We start from the raw sequence: 12416 nt of genomic DNA, 5'->3' as shown, positions 1-12416 counted from the left end.
CCCACAGAAATGCCCTCTTGGACAAAGAGGGCAGCAACATACAAAGAAATAGTTCTGATCAAGCCCAGCTCAATGAACCCATGAATTTGTTGGAGTCCTTTACAGGAACTCCAGACAGCAGTATTACCAAGAAGCCCTGCCCCGGCATGAGTGACAGCAATGCTGCTGTTCCCTGAGAGACCTGCCGTCAGCTCCGTGGATATGTCCTCTGCTCTGGCCCCTTCGACAAAGTCCTGCTTCTATACCCTCAGGCCTTAGTGCATTTTGTGAGTTTTGTGATTAAGTGCATGTGTGTGTGTGCATATGTCTGTGCATGGGTGTTACGTGTTCATGTGTGTGTGTGTGTGTGTGTGTGTGTGTGCGCGCGCGCGTGCGTGCGTGCGCACGTGTGAAGGTTTCCATGTCTTTGAAAAATACATGAGCTGTGCAGGAATCACCTTTACACTCTGAACCATCTCACTGGCCCATCAAAATACCTTTTATGAGATTTTGTCAACTGTTCATTTTTTTGTACCATTTGCGTTATCATATATTCCCAATGTGCACACTTTTCCTGACTCTATCTTTTAAGTACACACACTCCAGTTTACTGTTAGCTTTGGACTCCATCGCAGGACTTGTTTCTTTTGAGTTTCTACAGTCTCTTGTATGGATTGTTTTTTGAGAGGGGACAAGACTGTTGGAATATAGACCAAACACTAGGAATTCTCCGTGAAATACCAAGTTCTATTATCTTACCAATTACTGTAAATGAAGGAACAGGAGAGGCGACAGGAAAGAACCCCAGCTAAGTTCCATCTTTCAGATGACATTGGCATTGACACGTATGCATGCTGTCAACCTTTGTGCTGACCCTGGGGAGACAAGGTTAGCGAGCAGCAGCGTGAATCACAGCATCATCGCTGGCAATGAGACACTGGAGGCCTTTGTCTCATTTCCTTGTGGCTAGGGACAAAGTGGTCATAATTTGAGATGCAGTGAACAAGACTTCATAGCTCCTGACACGCAACACAGGGGCTGGGACATGGCTCAGCAATGGAGTGCTTGCCTAGCACCCAGAAGATGCTCTGAGCTCCATCCCTAGAACCATGAAACAAATCTAAAGACAGAGGCTATTTCCGGGTGTTTGTGCTACATCCGGCAGTTGTTATAGGACCCCGATAAGAGCATTAATTAATGACACTAATTAATTAGAGTCCTTTCTGCTTTGAAGGGCAGTGTCATTAGCAGCTTCCAAGAAGAAGCTGATGATTGTCTTAACCACACAGGTGGGCTTGGGAGTCAGTTCTAATGAAAGAGGCCAGAATCTGCCCTTTGCCCCCAGACAGGTGGGATTGAGTTCTTCAGCGCCTTGTTCACATACACTCTGCGGATTATGGGATTGCAGCTAGAACCCCGGGGTCCTATCAGTGAGCCCAGTGATGCCTTCATGCCTAACTAGAACATGAGTAACCTGGGAAGATCAGAAACCAGACCGCAGTGCAAGCTTGCAGGCTTGTCCACAACACATTCTTGCCCTTTAGATTAAAGTGCACTGGGTTGGATCCCTTCAGGTTTCAGGGCGGGTAACCTGACACTGTGAACTTTACCTACCCTCTCAGACTGCCTGTAAACCCTTAGCATTTTTATTTCTATTCTTTTACTTTATAAGTAAGTCGTTAAAAAAGCTTAATTTTATTGCAGATGAAAACGACTATGACATAAGTTAATATGGGCAGAACGCATCTTGACATACAGGTGGATGGCGGCTATGGACTGGACTTAATGAGAAACAAAACTGTTGGGTTACATTCTACATATATGCCCTCCCCTGGCAAATGTCTGAGGCCACAGTCTAAATCCAAGACTATCTGTCTGAGTTCCATCAAATTTCTTTGGGGAAATGTGGCAGTGTCTAAGGGCATTGGTGACAGAGGGAAGAAATGGTTCTAACCAAGTCTAGCCTGTGAACTGCTCAGCTTACTGGGCTCACTGACAGAGGTGTACATGATCCACAAATGTCTGCATCCCTGAGAAGCCCTCCTACCCCAGCATGGATGACGGCTTCATGGCAACATGGATAGAGCCACCTCAGTTAGACTTCTACCCTCTAAATCAGTGCCTGCCAACCTTCCTAACGGCTGTGACCCTTTACTGAAGTTCCTCAGTGGTGATCCCTCAACCATGAAATCATTTTCGCTGCCACGTTGTCACTGTAATTTTGCTACTCTTATAAATCATAATGTGAACGCTTTTGGAGTTAGAGATTCACCAAAGGGGTTGCAACCCACAAGTTGAGAACCGCTGCTCTAAATGCTATAGTTCCCCTCTCCCCAGTAAAAGACTGTTCACCTGAAGCAGGATTATATGTGGTGGAAATAGGCAAGAGGGTGTGGACTCTCAGGTGACATTCTGAAGATTCCCCATTCCTCCTTCTGTGAAGGAGCAACATCAGGGCTGATCTTGTTGGGGGTCTCTTCTGGGCATCCAGAACTCTTCTTATTAAGATGGTCTTGGCTGTTACCTTTTGAGGACTAGATTCCCCAGTCCACCTCTCTCTCTCTCTCTCTCTCTCTCTCTCTCTCTCTGTGTGTGTGTGTGTGTGTGTGTGTGTGTGTGTGTGTGCGTGCATTTAAGTTGTATGACACTATTCCTGGAGTGACAAGAACAAATGTCTACTCAGCTCAAATAGGGAGCCAACATCAAACAGCCTAAAGTAATGATGTCACCAAAGTCCAACTTGGTGAACCAATGAGTTTCTTGGAGTTACTACTGAGAGTGGATTAGGAGGCTTTACAGGAACAGAATGACTCAAAGGCAACTATGTCACTGAAAGCCCACCCCAGCATGGGTGATGACTCATGAAACTCAGAGCCCCGGAGCCCACTGCACAACTCACAGGCAACTTAATGACTGAAGAGTCTCCTCTTTACTGCTTATATAGCTTTGAAATCAGGGAAGGGGTCTTGTACATCCTGAAAATTTCAAAGATTTCTTGAGACTCATGAGTTGTTTATTTCCTGAATTTAATGAGCTTTATTCCAGGATGGAATGCTTCAATTCAGAGGCTTGTGTCTGTGTATATACCTGTTTGCTAAAAGGGACATTAACATTAAAAGTCTGTTGGCACCAAGTGGACTTTCTTGTCAATGATTTCAGGAAGGCTGAGAGACTAATGAAGGGAATGCTTTTCTCTTCATTAGGCTGTTTGCTTATTGTTGTAGCTACATATTCATACCTGGTAGACAATGGTCTTTAATGTCATACCTGCAAATTCCTAAAGCTCTCTCACCAACCTTGTGAAATCAGTAGGCAACCTGTGCCTCACCCTTAGGAATGACAGCAGCTGTTAAGAGGGCAGATGCTTGTAATGTCCAGGCTCAGATGGTAGCTCTGGTGTGAGAGATAGAACATGGATGTTGAGCCAGCTCAGTGCCCAGCTATGAAGCTCAGATGCCACAGATCCAGGCTGTTAGCCTCGCTGCCATCCTCACTTACACTGTCATCCTGTGCCCCGTAGGGAAAGAGCCATCAGCCTCTACAGAGATCCAAAAGAAGATGGGTTCTCACCACCCTGGATCTGGAGGAGGAAGACCCAGGTCCCTTTCCCAAACTGGTTGGGGAGGTAAGGACACGCTCTGAACTTTGTTGACAGCATGTCCCTTCTGGAGGGAGGAGTGGCCTTTGAAAAGATTCTTCCTGGTATTTGTCGATTGTATCTTTAGGGAAAGAAGGCAGGGAGGGTCACACCACTCATTTTTTTTTTTTTTTTTTTTTGTGGCTTAAATTTTTTTTTTTTATTAACTACAGTTTATTCACTTTGTATCCCAGTTAAAAGGAGCCCTGACAGCTTCCTGCCTGACTTAGAGCCTGACAGTGGGGAAGTGTAGGCAGGGGCCTGGGCTAGGACTGCTTGATGCCTGATTTCTAGTGTCCATGCTTCCTCCCCCTTCTCCCTGTAATGGTGAATAACTAACATGCAGATCTGCTTCCCTGGCTCCATGCAGATTCATTTTATTCTTGACCATAGGGAGAGATTATTAAAATGTCTGCTTTGCTACAGGGCATGGTTGTACACACCTGTAAAGTTTTATCACTTGGGGGGAAGGGAAAATTGGCTCCATGGATAAAGGTGCTTGCTGCTGAACCTGACAACCTCAGTTTGATCCCCAGGACCCATGTAGAGGAAAGAGAGAACTAACTGCTGGTAGTTAGTTCTCTGATCATCAGGTAGTCCTCTGATCTCCACTGGCACATGTACACACACACACACACACACACACACACACACACACACTCACAAATGCTGATATAATAATTTACTTAGAAAAGAATGAAAGAAGGGTTAGGCAATGGCTGCTCACAGCTTCTCTTCCTAAAAGAGCCTTTCTTATTCTTCAAGAGAAAACCCATATTAGCCGATTGGTATGTGTTATTCCAGGTACTTCAGGCTCAGGTTTAGGAATGTCACTGTGAATTAAAAGACCAGGATCTGTGTGCACATGCCCTTTTCATTTAAGGATGTGGCTATCAGAGTTCCATCTTCATCCTCCTGGAGGGCAGCAGAGTACCTGAGGCTGTGAGATGGGCATCCTAGTATGTGGTTCTTTCTAATACTATGAACATCGGTGCTGCTTCCAGTTTCTCTAGTCCAGTACTAGCTGTAACCCATATCTTGATTTAATTGCCTTAAAAGACTTATCTTATTTTTAATTGTGTGTACATATCAGTGCAGATGTCTGTGGAAGCCACAGAAACAGAATCTCCCTGGAATTGGAGTTACAGTTGGTCATGAGCCCCCTGAAATGGGTGCTGGGAACAAATCTCTGGTCCTCTGTGAGAACAGAACAGTGAGCATTCTTAGCTACTGAGCCTGCTTGCAGCCCTCTGCCCTGGTGTCTTCATTCCCACAGCTCTGCTAAGCCCTTTTCCTCTTTATCCACCCACTGGACATGTGACGGCTTGTTACTGTTCCTGAAAGATGCCTAGGTTCTTAGCCTTGCTTTGCGAAGGTCACCGTGATTTAGTTGCAGGTTCCTTTGATAAATTTTTCTGTTTTCCTTCTTCCAGCTGTTCAATAATATGTCAAATAATGTGTCACTGATGTATTTAATCAGAGGACCTGGTGTGGATGAATTTCCAGAGATTGGCTTATTCTCAATGGAAGATCACCAGAGTGGAAAAATATATGTTCACCGCCCTGTCGATCGAGAAGTGACACCATCTTTTATGGTATCTAAAATGGGATAAAGACTAAGCTTGTGTTTAGTGCAAAGCTCCTGTAAGGTATTGAACTTGACACGTGCTTGTTGGCTGACTCTGTTGGGATCTGGGAAGTTAGCACATTTTCTAGTGTGGCAAGTTGTAGAGGTACCTGTGGGACACAGCTAGCTTTGGGCTCACCTTTAGGGTTTGCTAACATGGGTGTGAGGTGCTTTCCACTGTCCTGACAGGATGAAGGAACCCTCTGTAAAATGCTGTGATTTGGCTTCTGGTGGGGTGACATTTGGAGTGTGGAGAGCAGCTACACACAGACCCCAGCCTGGTTGCCACTGAGGGAGGGTTTGCTGACCAGTTATCCAGGCCCTTGTGGACTCCGGTGATTTTTCGCACTCCAGGGGACTTCTATGCCATTGAAATTCAGCTTCCAAACCAGGAAAGAAAATTACAAAGAAAGAGGCCTCCATTCACAGGGTGCTGTATCAAGTTCCCACCTCTCCTAGCTACACAGGTTGCCATCCTTTGTTCTGTGGACTTGGGGAGCAGGGCTTGGCTGTCAGTTAACCCCTTCAGGGTGGGAATATGATTTTGACTATCCGAGGAAAACAATTTATGAAGGGTTCCCCAGCAGCCTCTAGACTACTTATATACAGAACATTAGCCTTAAAGTCACCGGAAGGCTTGGACTTACTTTTAAAGATGCGGTATGCTCCCCAAAGTTGAGTATGTGGTTTTTCTGTAGCCACAGGATCTCCTGCCTTCCTGTTTGGGGCTGCTGAAGGAGTTTCTCAGGTGTTAATAAACAAATGCAGCCCTGGGCAGCTCTGGGAGTCGCTAAAGTGCTTGCTGTTCAAGCACGAGGCCCTAGGTTTGATTCTCAGAACCCATGTACAAAACTGAAAATTTCGTGCAACTGTAACATCAGAGCTGGGGACTTAGGGACAGGAGGATCCTAGCTGGCCAGCCAGTCTAGCAAAGCTGGTGAGCTCCAGGTGAATGAGAGACATTGTTTAAAAAAATTTCTGTGGGGAGACTGAGGCAGATACTAGGCGTAGGCCTCTGGCCTCCACACACAGTCACACATGTGTGCACATATACGTGAACCACATGCAGATGACTTCATTCATTCCGATGTAGGCAGAGAGTACGTCTCTAGCCAACCCTGAAGTGCTGCTGGGGCTGCTGTTCTGCGGCTATGGGGCTCAGGACCGGCACACAGCAGCAACAGGGGTTTCAACAGGATTGAACCAAATGTTTAGTCTTGATGTGGCCTTGTTTGCTTTGAATGTTTGACGGGGACGTTCGGAGCTGGCATGGGTGACACATTGCAGGCTGGACAGGATGCCTGCTGCCTGGAAGCTGGCAACACAGGAGCATTTTCTGAAACTTGGGGTTGAGATGGATGAGCTGTGCAAGTCACAGAGAGTTCCCAAGCACCATTAAGAACAAAAAGGTGTAATATGTTAGGGTGCGCATCATACCCTTGGGGCCTGATGTGAGGTGCTCACTGGAGAAGACCACCTGGACATGGGTTAAAGCCAGTAGGAAGTCTTTATTATCTGGCAGGGGACTGCACTGTGGGTTTGGTACCCTAGTGCAGACCCGAGCCCTCCTTGGGGTGGGCTTTTAAGCACAGATCTTATCCTGGGTTGATATCCTTAGTTAGCAAGAACAGCTAGCCAGAAGCAGAACCACAAAAGCCAAAAGGTAAGGTTAGTACATTCAGGGACTTCCCCAGAACTATTGTCGTTGATGGATTAGGTCTCTGTGCTCTGTTTGGAAGGAGGTGTTTCCTTCATGCTGGGTTCCAAGGCGTGACTGGTACGTCCATCATGGCATCATTTGTGTTAAGGACTTGGGGCCTGTTATACAGTGACACCAAGATGACATTTGTCTTTTTTTTTTTACTCTCTCTCTCTCTTCCTCTCTCTCTCTCTCTCTCTCTCTCTCTCTCTCTCTCTCTCTCTCTGTATGTGTGTGTACATGTGGGCTTCCATCTATATTCCGGTGCGTGTGGAGGTTGGGTGTCTGTCTTCCTCTATTACTCTTCACCTTATTTTTTTGAGACAGGGTCTCTCACTGAAGCAAAACTCGTCTGTTTTTTAGAATGGCTGTCCAGCCAGCTAGAGGACCTACTTGTCTCTACACCCCCAAGGCTGGGATACAGATGTGAACCACTATGACACCTTTTCTCATGGGCCCTAGGGATCCAACTCTTTCTGCAGGATAGACACTTCACTAACTACACCATCTTCCCAGACCTCACAATGGTCCTTCGTATAGATTTATGTACATATGCAAATGCTATGAAAAACCAAGCCGCCTGGCTCTCTCATTTGACTATAAACATTCACAAAAGCAAATACAGGGTGGAAATTCTGAGATGGCACGCTCACCCCAAATCCCTCTTTTCCATGACTCTAATTCTCTTTCTCCTTAATGTCAGATTTCCTTGAATTCTGTCCATTTGTGCATTTGTGGTTAGGTTTCAAGTTCATCTCTCCCATCAGAATTTACATTCTAAGAGGTGCAAGTCCCTGGCCTCCATCATGACCCTCTCTTCAGGGTAAGGAGCAGGGCTTTTCATATAGTTGTGTCTCAGATAAGAACGTTGGATGAGTAGGTGAGGGACAAGCCTGGTAAAATCAGGTCTTCTCTCTAGGATCCAAGAGTCTCATCACACCTAGCAAAAAGATGGGCTTGGGTCTCAGTCCACGGCAGTTGTGACTTTGTCCTATTAGGCCATTGGGTCCTTCTGATGCAATTAAGATGAGGTCATATTGGACCAGGATTGGCCAATATCCTAATAAGAAGAAGGATATTCAGACACAGAAGAGGGTGAACACTAGGGGTTAAACTAGGAGGAAATGGAGGCAGAGACTTGAGTGATACAGATGTCCATAAGGCCAAGTGTCCTCGGGCTCACCAGTGACCAGAAGCCCCATAAAGAGCAGCTGAAGTAGGCTCCATCTCAGAGATTCTAAAGGGCATCCTGCCATAGTTGGTTTCAGTCCCAGCTTCCAGAGGATGAGGACAAATTCCACTGTAATGGTGAAAATATCACCCTCAGATGGAGGTCACCAGAGAGGAGAAGTGGCATAAGCCCTGCTTCACCCAGCATCTCGTTCTAACTGGCTGCTTTTCTTCATACGTGCTGATTTTTGGTTTGGGGACATGGAAAGACGGGCACCATTACAAATTAAGCAAACACACAGAAGCTGCAAATAGAAAGCGGAGAAGCATGCTATTTCCTGATACAACATGAGGGGCGTTCTCTAAAGTTAGACAGACAAAGCACATAGAATTTGGGTTTGAGAGGTAGAGAGGATGGGCTCACTAGTTCGTGTTATGATCCTAAAAGAAATCTGTAAAAATCTGTAGATCATTGCAATATGATTTATGATAAATTCATGAAGAGAAGAATTTCTTTTTTTTTCCTGCGTAGGAATCTTTATTCATTTTAAATCTCAGTTTCATAAGACACGAGCACCCATTCCAACTCATCCTTTTACACTTTTTCAAATAATTATGTATTGACCTTCCCTGCAGCTCCAGCCTGATCCACTTCTAAGTCACGCATGATTTCCAATTGTGCCTCCAGCATTTAAGACGCTTCCTCTGCTGGTTTGGGTGTGGGGCTATAGATCTTATGCGTGTAATTACAAATGGCCATATGGCAGTCCGCCATGCAAATGCTGCATGACTTGTTTATCCAAGGGTGTAAATCTCTGGGCTATAACAAAAGGCTGAAAACCATTCCAAGTACAGAAAGCACTGGTGGTATTTCCTTTCTGCGTTGTGACTGAGTCGCCTGGAATTTCTTTGCATCTTGCCAATGAATAAACAGCACTCAGGCTCCTCGGGCATCTGTCAGAACTAAAGGTCTCAGATGTAGCTTTTAGGATAATAAATGGAATATAAAATAATAAACACAAAACAAACACATGGTTCTTGTTTAAGTGGGAGGATTACAGTTGGCCCAGTCTGAGAGTTAGGAGTCAGAGTGATTAAGGAGCAGAGAGCTGCCAGCACAACCATGAATTATGGAGGACGAGGGAGCAACAGAGTGGGAGAGAGCCAATTTGCTTGTGAAAACTTTAAAAATGTATGCCAGAGTTCCCTGAGGCAGAGTAGGAGCCCTGCAGCATCCATCAGCCGTACTGGAGGAGAGCGAGGCTGCCCGGACTGGTCCTGAGATGTCCGGTGAAAGGCGGACGCCCAGGCTTCAAGCTTTGCTGTCTAGCTGGGTCTGGGCTCCTCTGCCGCCTCCAAGGATTGTATAGTAAACCACCCTCTCTCAGGTACAGAGGGCACAGGGTGCTCCCCAGGGGTTCTGCCAGGGTCAGAGGGGTCCACTGCCAGTGCACTCCATGCTCTTCTTCAAGGAGCTCATTTTTCTTGACACCCCTAGCAGGATCCTAAGACATCCCTATGCCTGCAACAAAGGCCCTGTTGTGGAGTGGTCCTGTGCTTGAGGGCACCTCCATATTGCAGCTCCCGGGCACGGTGTTCTTTCTGCTGCAACTGAATTCCTGCAGGCTCTCTTCCTTAGCTTCCAGCCTTCATCAGGCCAAAACTCTTGCATTCCATAGCAAGGGAGACACAGCAGCAAGGCAGGTTAGCAGGTCACAGTCATTTGAAAATATACATATATCTCTTTCAAGAAGCTGGCGGAATAGCAAGTGGAGCGAGTCCCATTCCCTTCTGTCCTGCCCCGGTGTGGTGTCATTTCTGTCGAAACTGATGAGCTAGGGTTTTATAGCATTACCAACCAAATGGATCGCTTGCCTAGTTTCTGTCTAAGTGTACTCTTGGTGTTTTTGCACTGCATGGGTTGAAAGGGTGCCCCACCACAGCCTCCTCTACAGAACCTGCCCTGTTCTAAAATCCCCATGCTCTGCTTGCTCATCCCTCCTTTACTGAGAAATGCAAAGCTTTTAAAATCTTCACAAATTTGTCACTTTCAGGCTTTTACGGAGCTGTACTCTTGCAGTTTCTAGCCCTTTTAGACTGGTTTCTTTTTTTTTAAAATATGGGCACATGTGTGTTGCGTATGTTTGTGCACATGTGTGTACTTCTCTGTGTGTATTCATCATGTATGTTAGCATATATGTTTATGCACTATGAATGAATGTGCGCATGTGTGTATGAGAATGTGTGTCTCCGTGACAATGTGTTCATGATTGCGTGTGTGTGTGTGTGTGTGTGTGTGTGTGTGTGTGTGTGTGTGTGAGAGAGAGTTTTGGTTTCATTTCTGGTGCAGAGGCAAACTATTCTAACAAGAGGCCATGTAGGGAGAAAGGGTTTATGTCTTTCTTATAAATGTAAGATCTGCAGTAAAGTCTCTTCTTCCATTTCTGATCTTGATACTCCCTTTTGTCCTCGGGCTCTCTCTGTGCCACACCCCCTCATCAATTTTTCTAGAGCATTGTTAATGTTTGATGTTTTTTGTTTTGCTCTGGTCTGTGTTAGTTAACTTCTTTCTCTCCGAGTTAATGTGTATAGCATTGCCAAACGTTCTCGGCATGCAAGCTTCACTCACTAGTTTGATGCCTCTGGGGAAGGACCTGTAGGCATGCTGGAGAGGCTTGGCCATTTCTCTTCACTACATCAGCGAGGACAGTGACCCTCTGTTAACCCAATGTGTCAACGACTGAACTGTGCTGGTTCCTCTTGGCATTTCTTTTTCCAAGACTCACACATGGCAACTATTCTCAGGGCTCAGCAATAGTCACTGTCTCCCTTTCCTCAAGACAATGCTGAGAAGCTGTGGAAACAGTTTGCCAGCGCCTCCATCCAAACGGAGAAACTGAGTTCGACCTTGATAACGGCCGAGGAGTTCCCCCAAATATGTGTGTATCTGTGTGGTCTGCAAGGGCTTATGCTCTGTGCCTGGGGCAGCATGGGTACCCTGGGGACCGTGCCACACATCTGCCACCAGCGGGTGTGCAGAGCCATGCTATTCACAGCGTTCTCTGCTTCCCAGGTTTACTTTGATGCTGTGGATCGATCCACAGGGAGAGTTGTGGATGAATCCCTGATTTTCAACATTAGGATCAGAGATGTGAACGACCACGCTCCCCAGTTTCCTGAAGAGGAATTTAACATCAGTGTAAAAGAGAGCCACGCTGCAGGTGTGTTGGGTGTGCTGTGCTGTGTGCGTACTCCTGTCTTTGCCCTGTGTGGATTTTATTTATTTCCCCCCCTTCCTGCTTTGCTATTGATGAGGACTTTGATCTTGGTCACTCAGGGAGACTTCGCTGCTCACATTTCAAAGGTCGCAGGCCCAGAATCCCTGAAGGCTTTGCTCTCTGTCAGCTCTATGTTGTGTTAGCAAAAGGAAGACGTGGAAATTGTGCCATCTGGAAGAGCTGGTGTGTAAATGCAGCCTAGCAACAAAGCCACACCTAGGAGAACAGAGACAGAGACAGAGCTCTGGGAGACTCACCAGGGCCGGGCACGTGCCCCATCTGCAGAATGGCAGGACAATGACATCTGGCCCCCGGGTTTCAAAAACTGAATCTCTATGTGCCAAACTAATTTTTCTAGAGGGAAAGCCTATTATTATATATATAGGCTTTAGAAAAGTTATATATATCTAGAAAAATTATATATATCTATATAATGAAAAGCAGTGTTTAGTATTGTAAAATAGCCTTTGGAATACTCCAAGAACTGAAAATATGGAAATAGCATTTTCAGAAGTTTGTAAGGTTTTATAGTATTCTTCTTTGCATTTTGTATGCATGTTTACACACAATTTACCTTGTCTGTGTTTCTGCATTCATCAGGTTTTATATATGTGTATAAGTACACATTCACATACATACTTTTTCTGATAGTGGAAATGTATATATATTAATACTTAACTATTTATAGATATTGAGTATTTCTTTCTATATGTGTGTATTTCCTCTTTTTTTTAAAAAAAAAAGCTGTTTTGGGTCAGTGAGATGGCTCGGACTGCAAAGAGTGTGCTGCTAAATCCTGAGATCCCAAATTCTAGCCCCAGAACTCAGATAACGGTGGAAGGGGAGAACTGACTCCACAAGGCTGTTCTTTGACATCCATGCTTGTTCTGTGACATGCACGCCCTCATCCCACAGACACGGTGGATAATATAAATATTTTACCTACAACACCTCCCTGCACATCTTGTACACTAGAATTTGTGTGTGTGTGTGTGTGTGTGTGTGTGTGTGTGTGTGTGTGTGTGT

General features: G+C 45.6%; 1 protein-coding gene across 1 annotated transcript in view; it reads left to right on the top strand.

Annotated features, from left to right (window-relative positions):
* Positions 1–12416, top strand: part of Cdh26 (cadherin 26) — a 43265-nt gene that overhangs the window by 6029 nt on the left and 24820 nt on the right. Inside the window, exons 2-4 of the mRNA XM_055596196.1 lie at positions 3500–3604; positions 5050–5211; positions 11186–11333. Of these exons, the coding sequence (XP_055452171.1) occupies positions 3500–3604; positions 5050–5211; positions 11186–11333 (415 nt within the window). The remainder of the gene's footprint in view (positions 1–3499; positions 3605–5049; positions 5212–11185; positions 11334–12416) is intronic.

This window comes from Psammomys obesus, unplaced genomic scaffold (assembly GCF_907164565.1).
Source record: "Psammomys obesus unplaced genomic scaffold, mPsaObe1.curated_primary_1811, whole genome shotgun sequence".
Classification (NCBI taxonomy): domain Eukaryota; kingdom Metazoa; phylum Chordata; class Mammalia; order Rodentia; family Muridae; genus Psammomys; species Psammomys obesus.
The sequence above is the reverse complement of the archived record's forward strand: the minus strand, read 5'-3'. Positions and strand labels throughout refer to the sequence as shown.